Source organism: Rattus norvegicus, chromosome 12 (assembly GCF_036323735.1).
Source record: "Rattus norvegicus strain BN/NHsdMcwi chromosome 12, GRCr8, whole genome shotgun sequence".
In the NCBI taxonomy this organism is placed as follows: Eukaryota; Metazoa; Chordata; class Mammalia; order Rodentia; family Muridae; genus Rattus; species Rattus norvegicus.
Window position 1 is genome coordinate 44,110,580 of NC_086030.1, and position 23,366 is coordinate 44,133,945.

The 23,366-nt window shown below is 50.9% G+C and overlaps 1 protein-coding gene across 1 annotated transcript in view; it reads left to right on the plus strand.

Annotated features, from left to right (window-relative positions):
* The window catches only part of Fbxw8 (F-box and WD repeat domain containing 8), a 90,611-nt gene that overhangs the window by 23,205 nt on the left and 44,040 nt on the right, over window positions 1-23,366 (plus strand). The window contains exons 3-5 of the mRNA NM_001107145.2: window positions 3,134-3,298; window positions 7,064-7,152; window positions 18,071-18,228. Coding sequence (NP_001100615.2) covers window positions 3,134-3,298; window positions 7,064-7,152; window positions 18,071-18,228 — 412 coding nt within the window. The remainder of the gene's footprint in view (window positions 1-3,133; window positions 3,299-7,063; window positions 7,153-18,070; window positions 18,229-23,366) is intronic.

Below are 23,366 nucleotides of genomic sequence, written 5' to 3' on the forward strand. Positions count from 1 at the left end.
CCATTTTACTAACAGTTTTGAGTATTTTCTTTGTTATATTATTATCACTATTACTGAAACAGGGTCTCACTGCAGACCAGGCTATCTGGAACTCGCAGAGATCCTTCTGCCTCTGCCTCTGCGAGCATTATAGGAGTGCTCCACCAGCCTGGCTTCTCCTCAGACCTCTACTCCTGTCCCGCTGTTTGCAGATTTTTGTGCACTTTGCTGGTGCTGTCCACAGCCCTTGCTCCTCTCTTCCTTAGAGTGGATGATCTCAGCTGACCTGGTTCTCCTAACACTCAGATTTGCCAGTGAGCCCTCTAGTGAATGTTTTCTGCATTTTCCGCACTTACTTGTTTGCAATGCTGAGCCATCTCCCTCCCAGCTTCTCTCCAGTTATTGTTGATGATGCCGACCCCTGCCTGGGCGTCTTTCCCCTAGGCTGGTCTTCAGAGTGTCTTCCAGCTGCTGTTTTGCTGGTGTTAGGGTCTCTCTCATATTTGCTTATATGTACTTAATCCTTTTTGTTTACAGCATCCTTCTTTCTAGTGGCATAAATTCCTTTAAATTATTATATAGTTTAAGGAAACATGTATTAACATTTTAAGTTTTTTTCTCATCATCTTTGGTGCTCTTCATCCCTCTCCCTCAGTAGGGCAGATGCTGTGGCTCTGGGGCAGGGCCTGTGCCTAGATGCCACATTTGAAAAAGCTGCTCCTGCCTCTGCAGAAGGGATGGGCTAAGTAGTGTCTGCTTTCTGCTGTGGCCACCAAGTCCCACTAGGTTAGCAGTGAGTGGAGACTTCTTAACTGCTTTGATCCAGTGACCCTCCAGTCTCTGCTGAGGGCCTATAGTGTGTTGGGACACACCTTCCCATCCCAGAGGTCACAGCTCTTCTTGCTTTGTCCCTTGCTTCATGCTTGTGCAGAGGAGCTGGGATCTAGCAGTCATAGCTTTTTTTAGATTTTCTTAGTGCACAACATGCCCTGCATGTATGTGGCTTGCTACACTCCCCAGTTTCCCTCTTGAGCTCTTTGGTTGGCATCTTGTCAGTCCTAACATAGTTCTTCTCAAATAGCTGTGTTAAAGCAACTCTTCTCCTCCCAAGATAAGGGCTTGCTATGTTGTTCTAGCAGGCCCATAACTCACTGTGTAGCCCAGGCTAGCCTTGGTCTCACAGCAGTGCTTCTGCTTTAGCCTCCTGAGTGCTGGCAGTACAGGTGTGACCATTCTGGAACTTACTGTTGGGATAGCCTCCCTGCAGGTAAGACAGATCAGAGAAAGCCTCCGCAGTGCTGCCAGTGCAGCTCGTTAGGAATTGGGTTTGGTAAGCTCAGATGGTCTTCCTGTCCTGTTCCATGATCCCATCCCCAATACTTCTCTGTGTGTGTAGCTCTTAGGAATGTCAAGGGGCTGGAAGAAGAGGAAAGGTAGCACAGGTTCCTGGGCTAGTGCCTCACCTCTTACTGAATCCAGCCTTTCTTTGTTTTTTTGTGTAGTTCTGGCTAGCCTGGAACTCACTGTTTAGACCAGGCTGGCCTTGAATTTACATACGAGTTCTGGGATTGAAGGTGTGTACCACCATGCCCTGCGTTCATCCTTGATAGCTAGTCTGCTTACTGAGTACTGGGCCTTAGAAGGCTTCAAGCTTTTCATTACTTTCCCAGATTCTGAAAAAGTCAGTAACAGCTGTGTTGCTGCAGGTTTAGTGTGGGTGCATGGAAGCCACAGTTCACACGTGGAGGTCAGAGAGCAACCTCCACCTCCAGGTAGGGGCGAGTGCATGTATGCACATTTGTGTGTATGGTGAGTATGAGTGTATGGGGTGTGTGTGTGCATCACAGCGTGTGTAGGTAGAAGTCTGAGGACAGCTTTGTAGAGTGAGTTCTCTCTCACCTTTTTGTGGGTTCTGGGCATTGAATTCAGGTTGTCAGCTTGTGTAGCAAGCACTGTACCAACGAGCTGTCTCACTGACAGTCTCTGTTCACCACTGTGTATAGTATGCTAGGTAGCCCTTGGATACCAGCGGTTCTCCTTTTTTTCTTTGTCTCCCACCTTTCCACGGGAGACAGACTGCTGTATTCAGCTTTATCTGGACTCTGAGGATGCAGACTCAGGTCATCACACTGCTGCAACACATGACCCGCTGACCCATTTTCTCCACCCACTTTCCTTCCCTTCTGCAGTAAAAGGTATCAAACCTCAGGCCTCACACATGCTACCTGAGCACGCTCTCACTAAGCTATAGCCCCAGCCCAGCCAGCAGGTTTTGAGACATCTTCACACCTCTACCCCAGCTGTGTTCTCTTCCCTCCTCCGAGCTCTGACATGGTCCCAAGAGTGTTAACAGCTTGTAAGCTTCTGCCGCGCCCGCCCCCCACCGTTTACCAGGGTGAACTTCAGCCTCAGGGTGGAAGCAAACATGGCCTCCATCTTGCTTCTCAGTGCATGCTGCAGGCTGGCTATGACTGTGGGTCCTTGAGAACTCTGTCCAGCTTCAGATGTTGTCCTGTGATGAAGTAAGCCCATTGCACCACCAATGAGGCTGGAAAACAGCATCCTGCATACTGTTGGGGTTGGAGCTTTGTGCCGGCTGTAGCAATCATTTCTCCAACACATACCGCGCCCTGCTCAGCAGCTCGACAGTGTTATTAATGTGATTACTATTTTTTAATCTGTGCATATTAGAGTTCTCCATGCAGCTTTAGTTTTATGCCATCAGGAATTCAGGTTATTCAGACCTTGCACATCACAGGCCCTTGGACTCATGCACGCTCTGTAAGATGGCCATGCCAGTGCTTTCCGCAGACCCTCAGAGGCCTCTGCAAAGCTCGGTGTGCTTACTTACCTACTGTGTTCAGTTTGTTGTGTGGCATTTTACATATTGGTGCTTTTTTCTCTTTCATTTGTTAGATGACAGTTGATCATGCCATCTAAAATGTGACGTTGTATGGTGGTGTAACAGTTTTGAAATCTTGAAAGATAAAACTGGAAACATTTGCTCGTATTTTTTCCACCTCGGAGTGTTTTGTTAATGAGGTGTTTTATGCTGCCATGAGCCTGGGGCTGTGCTCTAGGTGTTGATTGATTTTGGACGGCAAGGCCTCTCTAATTGCAGATCTTGACATTTGCATCACTTGTGCTGTTCTAGGTGAGCAAGACATGGAAGGTGATTGCCGAAGACGAGGTGCTGTGGTACCGGCTGTGCCGACAGGAGGGGCACCTTCCCCACAGCAGATTCTCCGATTACACCTGCTGGAAGCTCATCTTGCAAGAGTGCCTCGCCAGGGAACACAAGTTAAGAGCCAACTGGAAGGTAGGCCATGGCCGGTGGCATCCTGTGAGGCAGGCAGGCAGTGGAGGGAGCAGGCCTGCAGTTGAGGCCTGAGGCTCATTCCCAGAGTGGAGGGTGGAGGGAGCAGGCATGCGGAGCAGCCCAGACCCTGTGGACTCTGCCGATTTCAGCATCTGCCTTAGAGTTGCTCCCCTTCCAGCCTTGAGCCTAGAGCTTCCGCCTGCTGCCTAGGAAAGGGACTGAGGTGGGCTGTCTGACACCCCTTTTCCTGGCTGGTTCAGGTCACTGGAGTCTTGCTCTCTCAACCCCTTTCCCCTTTCCTTCTTCCCTTCCCAGAGGGCTGACAAGGCAGCAGCCCCATGCACACAGGCCAGGGAGCTCTTGGAGCCACCCCACCCAGGAACTGCTGCTGGAGAAGTGGAGTGATGCCGAGTGCTGTCTGCTCTCCCCTCATGTAACCCTTGGCTTCCCGCCCCAGCATTTATCACTCTGAGGCTCTGCAGAAACATAGGATCACAGCTAAGCATTTGCAGAGAAGTGTTTGTGGGGAGCAAGCTGTCAGGAGTTGTGTTCCAGGCTCTGAGGCTCAGCAAGGTGCTCGCAGGCCAAGCTGCTTCCCCACCCAGGCAGCAGCGGGTGGGGCGGGGCTCAGCCCTTCTCCTACTTAAAGGTTGGTGTGAATAGGCTTTGAAACAAAGTCCTGTTGTGGCTGGGCAGAGCATTGCTTGAGTGCATGTCTGTCCCCAGTCACCTTGTAACCTGATTAGTGACCAGTGCACTGGATCTGTGACATCAGTGAGCAGCAGGGCTTCCCACTGTGGGATGGCCAGCTTCAGCACTGGTGACATGGTGACATGAGACCAGCTCACTCTCTGCAGGGTGCCGGCAGCGCTCCAGGATCCCTACTAGATGTCAGTAGCACTCTGCTCCTATTGTGGCACTACAAGATGTCTCCAGGCATTGCCAGGTGTCCCTTGGTGGCAAAATTGCTCCTACTTAAGAACTGGTCGTCACTGGAGAATTGGCTTTAGCCCATTAAGACACTCCCAGCTAAGTCAGATCTAGCTGGCCATGATGTCAGAAGGTAACGGGAGATAGGCTCATTTGCAGCCTGTGCACCTGATTAGACCCTCATGGATGGGCAGAATGATCTGTGGACAGAAGCTGCTCAAAGGAGCCAGAGGCCTGAAGTGAAAGTGGAGGGAAGGGAGGCTTAGAGCTGGCTTCCCTACCTTTTCGTCCAGAGAGGAAGGAGCCAGGAGAGTGAACTTGTCCTGGTTTCGAAACTGGAGATGTCTGCCTGAGGGAAGCAATGTCTCTGCTTGTGCTGATGCTTTGGAGCCTGGTGCGCGTGTGCGTGTGTGTGCGTGTGCGTGTGCGTGCGTGTGTGTGTGTGTGTGTGTGCGCGCGTGTGTGCGCGTGTGCATGTGTGAAGGACAGGGGAGGAGGGCAGGATGTCCTCACGCAGAGCAGACGCAGGAAGTGAAGAGCATCTGCTGCCCTGGAATAGTTTACAGAGATGACGTGGTAACCCCATGTCTGTGCACTGTCTGTAGCCAGTGCACGTCCATCAGATATGCGTGCTGTGCACTCGTCTGTCAGGTGACCCAGCAGATGGACAGCAGTGTGTGAGGGGCTTCTGGAATCCTGGGCCCCACTTCCAGACCTGTTACCAGCGAGGACAGCTTGGGCAACATTGAAGTGATCTTTTACTAAACTGCAGTTTTACCAACTTTGATGAGCACATGCCAAGGGCATCACAGCACATGTGAGACTTCCGCATGCCTCCCTTCTAATCGGGTGCCTCACAGTAGCACTGTTCCTAGGCCTGTGGTTGAGGGAAGGTAGCGCTAGGGATGGCCTGACGTGTTGCCTGTGCAGCTTGCCTGTGTTCAGGGCTCTGCCAATCACAGGTACAGTGATCCTGACCTAACTGAGATCCACTTCAGGAGGGGTTGGGCAGGCGGTCGGTTGGCTGGGTGACTCCTAGGTCAGTGTCTGGAAACCCCTGAGAGGACCCTAGATCTCTGAGGACCTCCTCTGAGGACATGGGCTGTGAATGCATGTCTGCCTGGACCTGCACTTCAGAGCTGACCTGGAAATGGGTTGACAGGTGGGTAAGCTAGCCATGATGCTGTTCTTCTGGTGTTTGCTACCCTTGGTGTTCTAAGGTCTGTCGTGAGTGACAATAATAGCGTGGTTTGGAGCCCAGGGTGGGAAGGCAGCAACTTAGCTCGTGAAGTCCTGGGATGCAGCTTTCATCTCGGGCCCTCTGCTTTTTTCCAGTGCCTTCCCCTCAAGAGAGCTCTTCTGGTCCCCTCTCCCAGGTTACTGAGGTCCTCCCTTCCTTCAGCTCAGCTCCATCTGACACCCCTGAATGTTTGCCCCTGAGCTGTAGGCTTGGCCTAAGGACTAAGTTAGGGTCATTGTGTAAGTTCTCTTGTCCAATTTCAAGGGCATAGCTGCTTGGTGGCTTTACTGGGATAGATCATCTCTTTCCTAATAGCATATCAGTCACCGTGGCTACCAACCAGGAGCCGTGCCTCTGCACTTTGGTGTTAATCCTTGGGCCAGGCCAGCAGAAGTGACAGTTGAAATGAGGTAGTGTTCTTGAACATGTCTGCTGTCTGTGCTTCCTTTGGAGCTCACCTGTCACTGTGTTCTGCTCCCTACACGGACATACTTAATATTCCTTCAGAGTCCCCTCGTTTTTATTTTTAAATAACTGATATGTTTTCTGTGTTGATGACAGTTGAGCTGTACAGTGGTGAGTGGTGCATGATAGCTATCCTTTTGATATCGAATGAACACGTTTAAGCAAGCAGTAGTAAAGGAATACATGGTGGGTAGAGGGAAACAGCAGACAGCAAGACATAGAGCTGGGTGCTCACAGCATCTAGCAGAGGTGATGGCAGCAGCAGCAACTGCCTAAAATGTCCAGCAGAAATGGCCTGGGAAGTCATGGTCATCAGCTGGGCTTCCTGGCGGGAGTTGTCTGCATGGGTGAGCTTTCCTTCAGAGTGCTCTGTCCAGGATGAACTCCTAGCTTCTCTTTTCCAGAGCTTCTATGCCATAGGAAAGTGAGCTGTGTGGCCTTGTGGGGTCATTTACCTTCATGCAGCCAGTAACTCCTTAATGCCCAAGGGAAAGGGGTTTGCTTTTATTTTTGTGAGACAAGGTCTATCATGTAGCCCTGGCTATCCTAGAACTTGTAGTGCAGACCACACTGGCCTCAGACTCCCAAAGGGCCATTTGCCTCTGCCTCCCAAGTGCTGAGATTAAAGCTGTGCACTGCCACACCCAGCTTCAGGATTCATTGTTAAATGCCTTGGCAGCTTTCTGCCTTCCCCACTCCATCAAGGGAGCCAGAGCCATGCTTGAGTCTACAATGAGGAGCCAGCTTCTCAGTGAGTTCAAACAGCCCTTGACAGTTACCAATATAAACTCCATTTCCGTGATCATGAGAAATAGCCCAGAAGCCACACGGGCACACAGCTGGAGCCTGCCCCATCCCACCTCTCTCAGCATCCCACCTACTGCTCCCAAGGAGCAACCCAAAGCCAATGACAGACCAGCATTTCATGTTCACTGCTGCACACAGACCGCATTGCCTATGCTCTAGAGGCTGACCTAGGCAGGCTCCCCATGCATGGTGCTTCAGTTTTATCCTTCTGAATGACCACTGACTGGAGTCAAGATGGTTACAGTGTATAGGTGAGAGCAGAGCACATTACTGGAGGCCTACCCCAAGAAGAGTATAAACCACACCCCCTTTTCCTCACACAGAATCGCAAAGGTGCCGTGAGCGAGCTGGAACACGTTCCTGACGCTGTTTTGTGTGACGTGCGTTCTCACGATGGAGTTGTCATCGCAGGGTAAGCAAAGCCGTGTCCCTTCCTGTCACTCAGTCCTCATCTTCACCCCCTGCCCACTGCCTGAGCACCTCATCTTCAGCCTCACAGCAGGAGCTGTGTGGAGCAGGTCAGAGGTCAAGTGGGGACAGTGAGTGTTGGCACACACAGACCCTGCTTCACTCTCTGGTTTGAAGGCTTCACTCCCAGCAAGGCTGAGGCCACAGGTCTTCTTTCCCTTGCCTGCAGCTGGGCATTTGTGTGTCTCCTGGGTGAGAAATTTAACAGCAGCGCCTGTGAGTTCCCTCAGCTGCTGTTCAAGAACCCACCAACAAGAGTTCTTCGTGGTGGTAACTACGGAGATCTGGATATGCACTTCTTGCTTTATTGGGCAATGAAGTCAACTTTTTTTTTTTTTTTCTTTTTTGGTTCTTTTTTTCGGAGCTGGGGACCAAACCCAGGGCCTTGCGCTTCCTAGGTAAGCGCTCTACCACTGAGCTAAATCCCCAGCCCCGAAGTCAACTTTATTTTAGGGTTAGGTTGTCTCTTGAGCTAATGTCTCAAAATATTTAATTTTTGCCGTGTGACAGATAGATGCAGATAATGTGCAGGCTGTGTGCCAGAGAACAAGCCGGGGTCGATGGCTTTGTGGGATCCACCTCAGGGCTGCTGCCGTGAGGAAACCAGAAGTAAGGGAACCCTGGACACAGCTGGTAGTCACGGGCCTTTCCTCTAGCTTCTCTCTCAGCATTACTCAGGAGCATCATGTGAAGGCCGGCCGGCAAGATGGCTCAGAGTGCTGCCATCACAGCTGACTAGCCCCAAGGTTGACCCTGGAGCCCACGCTTGTGATAGGGAAAGGAGAACCAATTTCTGCCAGCTCTGGGACCTCCATATGTGACATGGCACCCCCAAATGAATGAGACATTAAAGAAAAAGTTAAAGCACCTTTGAACTGAATCCAGATTGGTTTCTGAAGTACTTTATAGCAGGCTCTTCCATAAGAAATTGTGTTTGTTCATTCGTTCGTTCGTTCGTTCTTGTTTGGAGTTTGCATGTATGTAGGGTACACAAGTACCACAGCGCATGTGTATAGGCCAGAGGACAGCTGTGGGTCTCAGGGATTCCACTTGGGTTGTCAGGTTGGTGGCAGCTGCCCTTACCTGCTGAGCAGACTTGCTGGCCCTTCCGTTTTAAGGGAGTCTGGCCAGGAGGGCCAGATTTCTTTAGCTTCGGTTCCCTGGCCTCAGCTTGTACATCTCCATGGATAACCTGTCCGTCTGTCTGTCAGGATGCTGTCAGGCCTGCAGCATCATCGTGAGGCGTGGCAGAGTGCTTTATTCCGTGTTTGAGGACCGGTGGTAACCAAGCAGGGTTACTTTATTCCCACATCAGGTTTCTGCCTAAACTCAGAAGACGGTGCCGGAGGCTGTGATGCTGAGATGGGCCTAAGAGTCTTAGGAGATTACAGATGGAGGATACTCCTTCCCCAGGTCCAGTTAGGAACATCTTTGAGCATGGAGCCCCAAAGCGGGACACAGGCCAGCAGCTCTGAAGGCAGCTGCCTCTCCCCCACCGCCTTCTCTCTGGGGATCTGCTCAGCACTAGATAGGCCACCAAAGGCCCAGCGATGCCAGTGTTCTGGGATCGATTGTGTGAAACCTGAGCTGTAGGTCAGAGAGGCTCCTTGGCTCCTTTCTCTGAGAGAAGCTCCAGTTGATGGCTCAGTCTGAGACCCTGCCATCTTGCTTGTATGCAGAACATCTTGTGTTTATCATTAAAATTTCATCTGGTGGTTACGATGCTTGTTTTCTAGGTCAGCTCTTGAATCCCTTTTCATTTGAGACAGTGGTGTTTGTGGTTACCTCATTCCCAATCAATGTTGTATTCTCCAAGCTTTCTGCAGTCGAGCATCTCCAAGGAGCCTCTTAAAGAGACAGGACCGCCTCTTCTTGCTCTCACTCATGCCAGCTCTCTTATTCTTCCTGTTTCTCTTTGTTTGACCGAAAGGCTGAGTTCCATGTTCCCTCTAGCCTGTGAGATAGATAAGCCCCTCAGGGTCAGAATGCAGGCTTGCTTCTCCCTGAGTAGCTTCTCTGTGCACCTAGGCCAGCATCTTATGGACTGACCCAGGCCTGGTTCTTTTTGACTCCTCTTTTCATGTAAAAGGAGAGTGATTGTGAAGTCACTGCCTGCTCCTGGGCTTCCTGGCTGGGTTGGGCCCCATGTGCAGTGTGTCCACAAAGCTGTCCACCTCCTTGCCCCCTTTTCTGTCTTGGGTGTGCTCACTAGTCACCTTTCGGATACCTAGACCTCTGCAGTCTGTGGCTACCTCAAGTTATGCTCCTTGTGTTTGCCCACACTCTGTTGAGTCACTGGCCACATCTGTTTGAAAATTGAGATCTAGTAAATATACCATGACATTCACTCTTTGAAAGTATCAAGCTCAGTGAATTTTAGTAATTGCAAGACTGTACAACTGATACGCGTTCCAAGCATTGGGTAGACCAGGCTGGCCTCAAACTCGGAGATGCCCTTGCCTCTGCCTCCTGAGTGCCACCACATCCAGCATCCCCAGTCCTAGTGTTGATGGGCCGGTTAGTTCTACCTCCCTGCCTCCCAAGTCCCCTTGACTAGGGAGCACCTCCTTTCAGTGCGGTTTTTCCATGCACCTTTTCATTACTTTATTAGATTTATTATAAAATTTCTCAAATAGTTCCTAATTTCCCCCTTCGTTCACCCAACAGAAGACAATAAATAAGTCACTTCCTGTTTTCTAGATGTTCTGAGAAGTGGGTTGGAGTATGACATTGTAGAACGGACATGCCCAGGTTAGAAGGCTGTGATGTCACTAGGCTACACAGTGTCCTAGGAGGAACACAGTTGTGTATGCTGATGACCTGACTGTTCTGTGGCATGTGATTGTGTTAGTGTTACCATTATTTCATGTGGCTGGGTCTGCAGATTTTTCTGTTTCTGTTTTGGTGGCGTAGTTCGTCTTAAACTTAAAAAGCAGAGGCTACTGCAGAAACTTCATGGTCTCTATAAATAGTGTGTCCTATTAGAGTTTGCCACCACTGCTGTGTTCTTATTTTTCTAGCTGGATTCCCTTCTGTGGGATATTCTATCCCTTAGAGGAATTTTGTATCTTCCAGACTCAGAAACTTTGAAAATTCTTTCGTAGCCCAGTGTAGTTCCAGTGTAACTTTGTGATTTGAAGTCCCTAAACCATCTCTTGAGCTTGTTCCTGCACACAGCTCCCTACTCCATAACATTGCCAGAAACATGGCTGCCCTCAGGGCATCTACTGATGTGTGCCCTTTGAGCCTCTTGATGGTTTGACCCTGTTGACCATGCCCTCCTTGAGATGGCAGGGATCATGTGTAGACATCTTTTGCCCCATAGAACCTGCTTGAACCTAGCACCCAGGAGACTCTGAGAGCAAGTCCCAAAGTCCCAGAAGTCTCTCTGAGCTACTAAACCCTCCTCTGCTCTCCCTGGGGCCTTTGCCCTTGTTCTATTGAGTCTCCATAGGTCACTCAGCCACAAGATGGCATTCCAGAGAGTGTGAGAGCCAACAGAGGCTCATCCACCAGGACAGCATTTCCCACTTCTTAGGAAGAAATGGTTTTCAAGGTTCCCCCCAAATGCAGTCCCTTTCTGTCCTGAGCTCAATGTCCACCCGTATCCTCATGCTCTGCCCTTAGAGCGCTGCCTGGGAGACTGCAGCATGCCTTCTGCGCCACACTTCTGTCTGTAGTGCTGGGTGGCAGTGCATCAGGAAATGTCTGCTTTGCTGCTTTGTTCCTCTCTCTCTCTCTCTCTCTCTCTCTCTCTCTCTCTCCCTCTCTCTCTCCATCTCTCTTTCTCTCTCTGTTAATTTTGACTTTCGTAGGTGACAAGACTTAAGATTTTAGGATGTTGACTTTATAATTCTATGAAGGAATTATGGTTTATATATGTTGAAATCGAAGTGTAGCTCAGGACAGTTCTGCTTGCCTAGAAACACAAGGTGTTAGGGCCAATCTCTAGCACAAAGAAAGCACATCAGTAACAGTCCATGTATCTGTCTCACTGAGGAGAATTAATAGGAGCAAAGAGCTATGAGAGCACCCTGCTCTGTGGAGCTTGGGCCGTACTCCTCCCCGGTGGCCTGTGCAAGTTAAGACTCGCAAACTGATGACATCACGGGCTCAGAAAGGTCACAACACTACGGCAAGCTGTGAAGCCAAGTGGAGTTTGCTGTAAGTGCTTCAGGAGAGCCACCTAGTGAAGAGCCTCCCAGGTAGGGCCTGGGGGTCTGGGGAGTCAAGCCTAGGCTCCTTTGAGGCCCCATGCCAGCCTGCTGCCATTAAGCCATTAGCTCACCAAAAGCTTTTACCCATGCCCAGGAGTGTGTGGTGGTGAGCAGTTAGCTGCCCCTCCCGCTCGGTATCACATGGCTGAAGCACACCACGTCCATCAGCTGGCTCGATTCCTGCTCACACTGGAGCACCGGGTCCCCCAGACGTTTCAAACTATCGAGCCCCTGTGTATACTGAGGGATGTTTCAGTCTACCCAGGTGCTTCTCCATGGTTCCCATGGTCACCTGCCTTTCCTGGAGGAAGCCGCAGCTGTGTGTCCATGTTTCTCCTCTGCAGATGGGGCTGGAGGAACACTGTCAGTCAGTGCTTAGAAGTTAACTCTCGGGGTTGGGGATTTGGCTCAGTGGTAGAGTGCTTGCCTAGCAAGCGCAAGGCCCTGGGTTCGGTCCCCAGCTCCGAAAAAAAGAACCAAAAAAAAAAAAAAAAAAAAAAAGAAGTTAACTCTCCTTTACCTAGAAGTGCTCGGCTGTCCTGTTCCATCTCATCCCTTCAGTCAGTGTCCTCAGCCCTCCTGACATTGGGACCCTCATGTTGTTCCTTCATTACTGTAATGTTGCTACTGCTATGAATCATAATGTAAGTATCTGATATGCAGGATACCTGTTGTGTGACCCCCAGTGGAGTCACGACCCACAGCTTAGAGTCAGGATCATGAGAGCAGATGCCTAGGAGATAGTGCAGGTTTCCAGCAGCCCAGTGAACCCTAGCTGTCTCTCAGCTGCAGGCCTGGTGCCGGTCTGCTTTGTCACTTGTCCACAGGATCTGGGATCTAAATGTTTGCTCTTGGGCCTGGAGCTTCCTTGTGCCCAGGCTTTGAGGTCTGAATCGCTGTTTGGTGTCACCTGTCTTAGGCAATGTTTCCAGTGAGACATACTTAGAAATGCACATTTAAACACAGCCGGCCAAGGTAAGCTAATGGAACTTAATGACCAGCATCTTTTCTCCAGTTTCTCGGTGACTAGAAATCTCCCTTTGCATAGACTGTGCGCCAGCATTGACAGAGGCTGTGTTTTAAAGCAGTGTGCATTTGCCCTAAATTTTGAAATCTTTTCTGCTCAGGAACTGAAGGTCTGGGGTGTGGCAGTGCTCTGGGGGTTTCTGAGAAGGCTCCTGGGACAGCAGGGTTTGTTAAGTGCAGACTGGCACTGAGGGTCTGCACTTACGTCCTTGTCACCCATACTTACCCTTAACAAGGACATGCATTCCAGCTTTCTCCTTCTCAAAACCCTTCTCCCGGCAGTTTTCCTCTCAGCCTCCTTTGCCTTGTATGGATTTTGTGCTGCTGCTTATGGCTCTGGACTGCTTCCCATAAGGGGCTCCGTCACGACCCACTAGGGACCGCTTTTTAAAAATACTTTGAAATTTATTTATTTTCTGCTGTGAGCCATGCGTGCTCTTCTAGTAAATAAGTCTGAGGTAACCTGCTGATACGCGACTGGAGGAGAGCTTCGCATTTATTACATCTTTAATGAAGGCGCTCCAGAATGTCCTTAATAAATACTGATGAACTCATGGCTGCATTTATCCATCTCTGCTTCTCCAGGGAATTATGGGAAGGGCCACAGCTCCAATAACTCTGCATAATCATCATCGACTCTGACTCTATTGATTGTCATTAACCAAGATGTATGGAAAGCAGTTGTAAGTGTGCAGAGCATGTACCGCACAAGGGCCATTAAGATGTTCATTAGTTTTCAATTGCTACGTCTTACGCTCCCCTCGATGTTTGCTCTAGTGCATTTCCACAGAGTGGCTGCACTGTGGGGCCGAGTTCATTTTGTTAATTGTGCAATACAGCAGTCATGTTCTGTAGAAAACAGTAAATACTCTGGATTTTATTGATCATGACAGAAGCACGGAGCAAGTGACAAGTTCTCAAAACCTCCGTTTGCCGAGGGTATGAGTATCCTTGGGTATGTGGGAGCCGCACTTCAGCAGCTCCCAGCAACTTTCCCTTCCAGGTTGGAGCCAGCAGATCCCCATTCCCGTCACAGTTCCCATTGGTAGACTGCTCACAGCACTCCGTGCACAGGAGGGCTTCCTAGGCCAACAAAAGCTACAGCTGCTGGCGGCTGTGGAATAGCATGGGAGATGTGGGGTGGTAGGAATGGGGGCCAGGACACCATGGAGAGCATCCCAGATAGGCCCAGTTCCAGGCCAGGTTTCTCGCAAGGATTGTCAACACTTAGGAGTGCTCGATTGTGGGGAGGGGGTGTCCCTCTGCACTCTAGGCAACACCAGTCATTAGTAATCTACTGCTGAGTGTCTTCCTAGTTGGAGAGAGCACAGCTGCCGGGTCCTTGGCACAGGGACCCAAGTGTTCAGAACCATGAACTGTGTGCTGCTGAGGCCTGGTCGCAGTAGAGCTGGGACCTTATTTGGGAGGCACAGAAACAGTGTCCTGTGGAGGAAGAAGTTCCACTGATTGTTTTTAAAGATGTATTTATGTATGTATGAGGGCTTGTCTGCATGTACACCTGCATGCCAGAAGAGGGCATCAGATCCCATCACAGATGGCTGTGAGCCACCATGTGGTTGCTGGGAATTGAACTCAGGACCTCTGGAAGAGCAGTCAGTGAGTGCTCTTAACTGCTGAGCCATCTCTCCAGCCCAATTCCACTGATCTTTGTACATTCCTTCCCAGGATATGAAATTGAGTGTGGGAGGTGGTCTTGGGCCAGCCCGGCCCTCTGCTCTAGTTCCCTCTTCTGGGGCGTTGCTTGCTGGAATCTGACTTCCCATGAAATACAGGGTGGGACTGATAGAGTCTGGGGAGGTGTGGGGCAGCTATGTCCTGCCCAGCTGAGCACACTGCAAACCATGAATTCCTTATGTTTCGCTTAGTGGAGCTGGTTCTTGTGAGCAGTGTCTGTGGAAGTTGTAGTTTCACGGTGTGGAGCAACTTGTTGGCAGCAGACTGAGGGAGACCTGGGCACAGTTGGAGCCCATTTAACTCTGTGCCTTAAGCGTTCTTCATTAAACCCTCCTCCACTTGTCCAGGTGGTTTGGAAGACCTTGAACACATTTGTTTTGAGTGACTAAGAACTGGCCCTTTGCTGCTGGGTGCCATGTGGGAGGGGAGTGGACGGCTATGTCAGCTGGGACTGGTTCCTCTACCCCCCTTTTCTTGTGACCTCTTGCTTTAAATACATCTTCTGCTCACAGAAGCACACATTAGAGAAAGCTCTTCAATTGTAATCTTTTTAAATTGGCAGTTGCCCTGGTGTGCCGAGGAGCCTGGCTTGGGAGCTAGTGCCACCCTTTAATACAAAGTCAGCTGCCACCTCTGACCTCCATTTTGCCAGGTGTAGCTTGACTGGGAAAACACATGGTTCTTCATGTCCCTGGCCTGTGTGCAGCTGGGTCCTTTGTGTCTCGCTGTGCAGAAGCCACCCACGTTCTTTTGTGCCCCTATGGCAGCAGCGAGTGGACTGTAGTTGGTCTGTGCATGCTATGATTACAGCCATCAACACTGAGGTCCAGAGGCTTCCTGACAGTGCCGCTATCTGTCTGTCATAGTAATGTCTTAATTGGTTGAGCGTAATTGTCATTAGACAGAGATGGAGACATCTGGAGCCTTTTCCACTTTCATCCCTGCTTCCTTAGCTCTTCCTGGCCAGTGTAAGTGAGCGCACTTAGACCATGCTTAGGAGTCCGTGCAGGGCCCTCTGCTTAGCAATGTTGTCCACTGGTGAAAATGCCTGTCTGTCTGCAGCATGGCTCAGCAGCACCAGTTCTCTACTGTGGTTTCTCTCCCTTAGCTGTCAGAGCCTGCGTATAGGTCTTGCAGCTCCTATCAGAGCAAACACGCCTGATTCTCACGCTTCTTTAGCTTTGAAGAACAGAGTTAATTCAAGTGGCTGTCTGCAAAATTCCATGTTTATGCAAATGACTGGGTTTGCCTGGTGTCTCCCAGAGCTAGTTTAGTCTGTTTGGAAAGAGATACAGAAGTCTGAGGAGCTCGCCTGTGTTCTGGGCACTTCACTCCCCATTGGTAGTAGGAGCTGCTGATTGGGAGCGAGGAGTTGCGCTGCCGGTGACCTACTCTCTCCAGACACCACTTCTTTATAGCATTAGCTGTGCATGAGGTGCAGAGATGTGGGCTGATGAGGACGGGCCAGCACGGATGGCCAATGGCAATAGCACATAGCCCTAAGCCAGCAAGGGAGGCCATCTGCAGGCAGGATGAGCAGGGAGCCTCGGGCGGCTCCTGGAATGAGTACGATTGTGAGTAAGTGTGGGGAACTGGTCTGTCCTGTGATGGGACTGCTGACAGCACTGACAAGGCAGGTATCTGTGCAGAAGCTGGGGAGCGTGCGGGCCAGTGCTCGGGGAGCGGGCCTGTCTTGGTGCACAGGGCAGTGTGCTTGCAGGGAGTATCCTGTGAGTCCCTGCCCTTCTCCCCTGCTTACTCCTCAGATGAGGACATAGCAGTAGTTGTCTTGCACTGCACACCCCTGTGCAGCTCAAAGGTGAAACATGTTTTCCTTGTGGTGGTTGTTGCTGGTTTGCCCCAGAACTCTCTGGAGAAGGCAGTGAGCTGGAGCCCTGGTCCCCCAGAGCCTGCCTTCCACACCCTGCCCCTCCCACACCCTGCTCCTCCCACTGTTATCTCCAGCAAGGCATCTCAGAACATAGCTTGGAAACCATGGATGTGCTGACAGACTCCAGCCAGGTCTGTCATGAGCATGAACAGCTCATGGCTTCTCTTCATCGCACTCTCCTGAGCTGTGCTTCCCTCACTTCACGTGGGACTGACTGGAGATTAGACTCATAGTCTGAACTCCTGCTCCAACCTTCCTGTCTCTCTGTAGTGGACACAAGTGGCCTGTCCCAGTGAACAGCTTGAGCCAGGCTGGGGTGCCAAGCGGGTGCTTAGGTGCAGCTGTGAGGAGCAGCTCCTTGTGGGGTTCCTCATCAGTGAGTCATCCAGAGCACTTCCTGAAGAGCCTGGACCCTGTGGCTGTGATCCATCAGGGCCACCTTAGTGTGCGGCTTTGGTTAAGCATTGCCACAGTTAAAGACAGTCATGAGGGTTAGTGATCACCACAGTGGCAGTTGAGTGTGGGGAAGCCTCTCTACTGTGCCCCTCTTGACAGAATGCTGTCTGGACTCTGTCCTGCAGAGTGAGCTCGCCCACAGGATGACCCGTGGGCTACATAACCTACACATTTACTGTAGATTAATAGTTGGGAGGGCGTGCTGCAGTGTGTTATAAAGAAAATGACCCTGAGTCAGGGCACTCACAGTTGTCTCATGAAAAAAATCTTTCCAGTCAGTGGTGGCACACACCTTTAATTCCAGTAGAGACAGGTAGATCTCTGAGTTCGAGGCCAGCCTCGTCTACAGATGGAGTTCCAGGACAGCCAGGGCTACTCAGAAAAGCCTGTCTTGAAAACCAAACCAAACCAAACCAACCAACCAAACAAACAAAAGACAAAGCAACTTTGCCCTCGGTGGTTGCTATGGTTGAGGGATAATGAGTACTTGTCTTGAAAGCCTGGTGTCCTGAGTGAATCCTTGGAACCTGCACCGCGGTGGGAAGAGAATCAGTTCCACCAACGTGTCCTCGCTTGCACACAGGCGCCCCTCCTCCCCAATGCGTGTGCACAGTAATACATAGATGTGGAGTCTCACCTGAGGCTGACCTTCTGTAGCTGCGTCAGACATGACCATGCCCTTGGTTTCAGAGGTGACTAGATGTCTTGTCTCTGCAATGAGGCTCTGAGGGAGTGTGGTTAGGGTCTTAGGAACACTGTTCCTTGGGATCCCTGCCTCTCTGTACTCCTCAAGCAGCTCCTACAGCTCCTTTTCCTCAACCCTCACCCTCCTCACCCGAGGGATTCAGCAGTAGGATTGTGGACTCTCAGCAACAGGCTAGGCACGTCTTTGTTTGGCTGCCCCACCATCCTGAGGGCCTTAAGACAGAGTGGGTCATCCAGGAAGTGGTCAGAGCCACAGGCCAGAGCCAGGCCCTGCTTGTTTAGCGGGCAGTGTAGGTGTTCCTCACAGAAAGGGCAGGGCTGGCTTTGCTTGGAGTCATTTGAGCAGGTTCGGTGTCCTTCAGGGCTCTAACGAGTCAGCTGTGCCCCTGGTGGAGGGGTGAAGAGCTTGCTGGCTCTCTGTGTCCCTGCATGCATGTGCGCTGCGATGCCAGCACTGCTCCATGGTTCTCTCTGTGACTCCTGGAGTGGGAGGGGGAAGGTAATAGCTTGGTTCTGAGGGTGCAAGGGGGACATCATGTCACTCATTCTCATTCTCCTTCCTTCCCTTCCTTCCTTCTTTCCTTTGAGACAGGATCTCATTGTGAAGCCCTGGCTGTCCTGGAATTGTGTAGGCTGGACTCAAACTCACAGGGATCTTCCTGCATCTGCCTCCTGAGTGCAGGGTTTAAAGGTGGTCACCATTGTGTTGTAACAGTGTGGGCTATGCCCACATCCTTCTGTGGTCCAGTTGACAACCTCCTCATTAAGCCATTCAAACCGCTATATAGGAACAGAGCCTTCCAAGCAGCCCACATGCTACCGTGTATGGCCTCCAGGTTTCTCTTGGAACCAAGACTGTTCTTCTCTTCCAGATACACGTCAGGGGAGGTGAGGGTGTGGGACACCCGCACCTGGGACTATGTGGCCCCCTTCCTGGAGTCTGAGTCTGAGGAGGAGGATCCTGGAATGCAGCCATATGTCTCCTTTGTGAGGATCAACAGCTCGCTGGCAGTGGCGGCTTACGAGGATGGTGAGTACCTCAGTCCTCCCTCCTCCCTGTATCCGAGAAAGCTTCACCCAGTGCGGTAGCTGCTACTGCCCCCTGCCTTCTCCAAGCATGCACACACCCACATAACCACTCACCTGCCTCCTATACACAGGTCCATCTATGCATCCACACACACCTCTGCCTCTTCACACATGGGCATGCTCTCCCTCCTGCTTTTAGGTGAAGAATCTGGCAGGCAGCGTCCTGTTGTTTGGCGTAGGGGGCAGAACTACAGAGCTGTTGGAGCTTTGTAACCACCTACTACTCAACAGTGAGAATTCAGAGCTAAAAGAGTAAATGTAGGGATTTTAAAAGCTGAGCAGAACTTTATTTCTACTCTGCTCTTGTGGTTTAATGATAGTAGACACCACAGATGGTTGTTAGCTAAGTTGAGATTGGAGGCGTGGCTCAGCGTAGTACTTGCCTGCCACACATGAGGCCAGGGCAAACCTCAGCATCGCCGTGCAGAGCAGCAGCAGCAGCAGCAGCAGCAGCAGCAGCACAGTGCTTCTACGACGGTTAGGCTTTCCCGTGTGTGCTGCTTGATCAGATACTCAGCGTAGCCTCCTTCTGAGCGTGCTTGCTGCTTCGTCTCCGACTGGGCTCGTAGCTTTGGACAGCTCCCACAGCACTTCCGTTCCTGCATACTTGATTGGCACACAGACACTTTCACCAGTGGGGAAACTGAAGGCTGGAGAATAAAAGGTGTTTATGACATAGCTAGTTTTGTCTCCTAGTCCCAGTGTTGCTGGAGCAGAGTCCCTGACAACAAACATGGAGACTCTTGTAAAGTGAGCACTGGGTTCACCGTAGTTTGACATTTTTAAAACCTACGTTCAATAAGGGTTCTTAAATGCTTTAACCTCCTTCTAGCCCACCACCCAGCAGAGGTAGTGGAGAAGAAAGGCTATTAGGATACAGGAGAAGTGGGCTTGTTTTAAAAATTCTTTGGAGCAACTCCAATCTGCATTGTCAGGAAATCAGTTCAGTTAACAGAAGTCAGCAGAGGCAGCTCGATCCACTCACAAACACGGCACAGATACACCAGCAGTCCAGTCCAGTAGTATCAGGATAGAAACATGGATCAGCAGCAGTGCCACGACTTCAGCAGACACAGCCAGGCCTCCGCCAATGGGCAGGAGTCAGCAGGAGGGACCAGGACCAGCAGGGAGGCCAGGAGAAGTTCTCCAAGTGCCTCTCAGTGAAGTGAAGATCAGCAAAGCCGGAGACTCGAGGCCAATGAAGTGTTGCAAAGCTGGCTATGCAAGCGCAGTCACTGTCTGTTGGGTCCTGTCTATACTCCCTCCCACCATCACGGACAGTCCTCCCAAGGGGCTTGCCTCAGCAAAACTCCACGAGAGGCGTCTGTATCAGCGCCATCACTATGCTTCCTGGTCCTAGGAAGCAGGAAGAAGCTGTAGGAAGTTCTTACAAGGAGTTCTACAGTGTCTCTCTGGCGTCACCATAAGGGGAGCCCAGCAACTAAGTATAAGGCCAACCAGTACCTGTGTGCGTGTCAGTAACAAAGACTCCTTCATCAGCAGTCCTTTCACGTGCTTGCTTTAGCAGAGTGTCCTTTCACCCGTCTGCCCAGCAAAGCATCGTTTGACATAACTGACTTTCCAAAGAAAGCAGAAGCTTCCACTCCAGCTCACCACATCTGACCAGCTTACACAAGAGCTCGAGGGGAAAGTAAAGTGTGCTGCAAGTTAGGTGAGCAGACGGACAGACAGATGCACGTGCACAGACCTGCACGCGGATGTGCATGCTAAGTAGTGCTCTTCCACCACTGTGCTCGCTCAGCGCTGCCGAGACTGTCTTCAGCCCACTGCCACTGTCACTGCATAGCAATGTGGGCGCAATGCAGATGCTTCCTTGATGGTAAACATTTGAATCGGGGTGTTCAGAACAGCTCACATGTGCCGTGTAAAAGCCCTCATTCAGAAGCGGTGGACATCTTTACTAGCAGCACGTGGAAGGCAGAGGCAGGTGGTGCTCCATGTCTCAGGCCAGCCTGGTCTATTTAGTTTCAGGCCAACTGGGGCTATATGGTAAGGACCTATCTCAAAAAAAAAAAAAAAAAATCAAGTTAAAATGTATTTAAACAACAAAGGGGTGTGTGTGTGTGTGTGTGTGTGTGTGTGTGTGTGTGTGTGTGTGTGTGTACACATGTATGTATGTATACATGGTAAAAAACAAAAACTACTTGAAAGTGTCCTTCAACTTCTAGGTCCTCTCCTCTTCCCAGGCCAGTTCTGTACAGTTCTGCGTGTCTTGTTCTTACCCCAGTGACACACCTGTTAACTCTCCTCAGTGTTGTGGTGCCATGCGGGGCTGGGCTGCAGGTGTCGCGTCATGCAGGCTGCTGAATTGTCATCAAGAGTGCCCCTGTCAGTTGTTAGGCTTTTGTTTTTTGTTTTATTTAATGTGTGTAGGCTTTGCCTGCGTGTAGCAGTGCGCCACCTGCATGCAGTGCCTCAGAAGCAAGAAGAGGACATTGAGTCCCTGGGACTGGAGTTACAGACAGCTGTGAGCCACCATGTAGATGCTGGGAATCAAGTCAGGGCTCTGTGGAAGAGCAGCCAGTGCTCTAACAACTGATCCACCTCTCCAGTGCCCACTCTTTGGCTCTGTGATGGAGTGACCCTTAAAGCTCCCTTTCCACACCTATGTGACCCGCTGTTCTGTACAGGCCTGTGGCTGTGTCTCTGCATTTGCTCTCCCAGGCAGCATTGTAGTGAGAAGCTTTGTACCAGTGTCCTCTCGTGTGAGCAGGGAAGTCGTCTCCTATAGGAAGGGTCTCCAGGTAGGAGTGTGAGCACAGGTGCCCTGTGTCTGCTCTCCAGCAGGTGTAGCCGCCCCTCTGTTCTCAGGTGGATTTGGTAGGGAGCAGCACATAATGTGGTTGTTTTTCCCTAGTGGGAAGGCCGATAGTTTCTTACGCACACCTGCCGCTTGTGGTCCCTGTGTTTCCTTTGTGGTTGTGTCCCAGTTAAGTCCTTGTCAATACAGAGCCCGTTGTGGGTTAGTAGGAAGTAGACCTGAGCACTGGTGGTCTCTGGCACTGTGATACAGGTCTGCTCAGGATACTGCTGACCTGTGTGGTGTCAGTGCTCAAAGATTACACTTTAGGGTCTCAGGTCATGTTGGTGGGCAGCCACTTGGCTGTGAGGTAAACTGCAGTCCTTCCACGGTTCGGGATTTGCCTCAAAGCTTTTACTGTGTCTTAGGTGTGAAGACCATTATTCCTCAAGCACCAGCAGGCTCTCCCAGTCTTCTCAGCAGAATCAGGTTGTCAGGATTTCTGTGGAAGATGGCACTTTCTGGTCGTTTTCCCAACTCAGGTGACCTTGTCCTCAGAATCACTTGGGTGACAGATTGACATATTCTCAAAGAGCAACTCAGGCCTCACAGATCCCCATATCAAGTGCACATTCCTTTGTTCCGTTCCAAGAGCAGTGGCTGGTGCTTCTTGTGCAGTCTGCTGTGTGCAGTTTGTAGAGGGGATGTCCAGCCTTCCCATGCTGCCTCAGTGCACCTCTGAAGCATCGAGGTTCAGACCCCTGGTTCAAGCTGCCATGTTCTCCTCAGTAGGAGCCTCCCTGCAGGAGGACTCTAGGAGAAAGCCAGCCCTTTAGCGTGTCCTTTCTGGAGCTGTGCCCCGAGGAACCCCACACACGCACCTGGGGGCTGGGACTTGGCAGGGCGAGCCACAGTTGTGATTTTTTGAATTCCAACCCACTGGCCTCATATTTCTTGTGCCTTGTTTCCAATTGTCAGCACTGGCCACCCTCCAGTTTGATTTTACCACTAATTGTGCTGCACGTTACCGTCCCGAAATGAATCAAATCAAAATGCTTTTCCTGGAGCATTAGCTAAAGCAAGTGAAGGTTCTGAGTAATGAGCAGCTGCTAGTGCAGGGACAGTGGGGACCTTGCCAGGACTCCATCTGCTCCATGCCTGCCTGCCTTTGGCCTCAAGCCACGGCATTAAGGGACGGTAGTGAGCTGGGACCCGTTCCCCACTTGAGTCTCTCTTCAAAGCTCAGTCTTTGGTGAGATTAAATGCTTGTTCCATGAGGGCAGGTTCTTGGCCTGTCTGTCTGAGGTAGAGAGGAGGCGAGACCTGGGGGCACCAGCACGCCACCTTGATGAATCAGTGCAGCTCTCTGTGCTGCCAGGCAGGGTGAGGCTGGATGTTGGCGACCACTTCGTTACCCAGTGGAGTCCGCAAGCTCCACAGCTGTAGGCCGACCTTATCTTCCTCAGCAGCTCTGGGGACTCGGCGCCTAGGCTCGTGTTTTAACACAGAGAGTTGTCCGATGGTTTGCTCGTGTGTTTGATGGTGATGTCTGAATCTAACGTGCAGCTCCCTTCTTCTCTTTGATCGGTGTTGAAGCTTTAGAAATGGAGCAAAATTATTGTGAGGTTCGTGTGAGCTACCAGCTGCCTGCCACCTCTGGCCATGGGTTGTGGAGAAGCTTTCTTTCTACCCACAGGCCTTTCTCTTGTCACTTTTCTCTGTGAGTAATCAGCTCTTGCCTGCCATCCCGACTGCCTGAGGCTTGGGAGCAGACCGCAGAACTGAAGCTCCTTTCCAACACAGAGGGAGAGCTGCCAGACACCATCCTTTTAGAGGACAGGACACACTTGCTCAGTCACAACTGTCGCACAGCAGTAGGGATGCTCACGGTATTCTCAGATTCATGGGAAATGAACAGACTTAGGTGCGGAATAACTGCTGGTAAAGGTGTTTACTGCCACGCTGCTGGCCTGAACCCTTCCCAGAGCCATGTGGGTACAGAGAGAGCCAAGTCCAAGCTGTCTTCTCCCCCTACCCCCCTCCCTGCACTCACACACATGCGTACGCACGCACACACATATACACACACACGATGTATTAAAAATTTTAAGTGAGAGTCCAGAGCTGAAATGGTTTAGAAGTATTTAAGACATTGAACTTTTTTGTTTTTCTGACCATGTGTCTCTGTGCAGTCTAGGCTATCCTGAAGTTCTCTGTGTAGAGCAGACAGGCCTCTGAGACATTGGACTTTAATGTGACACCTAGCACATTCCAGGACCTTTAGTTTTGTTTGACAAGCTGTGGAGACTGTCACATGT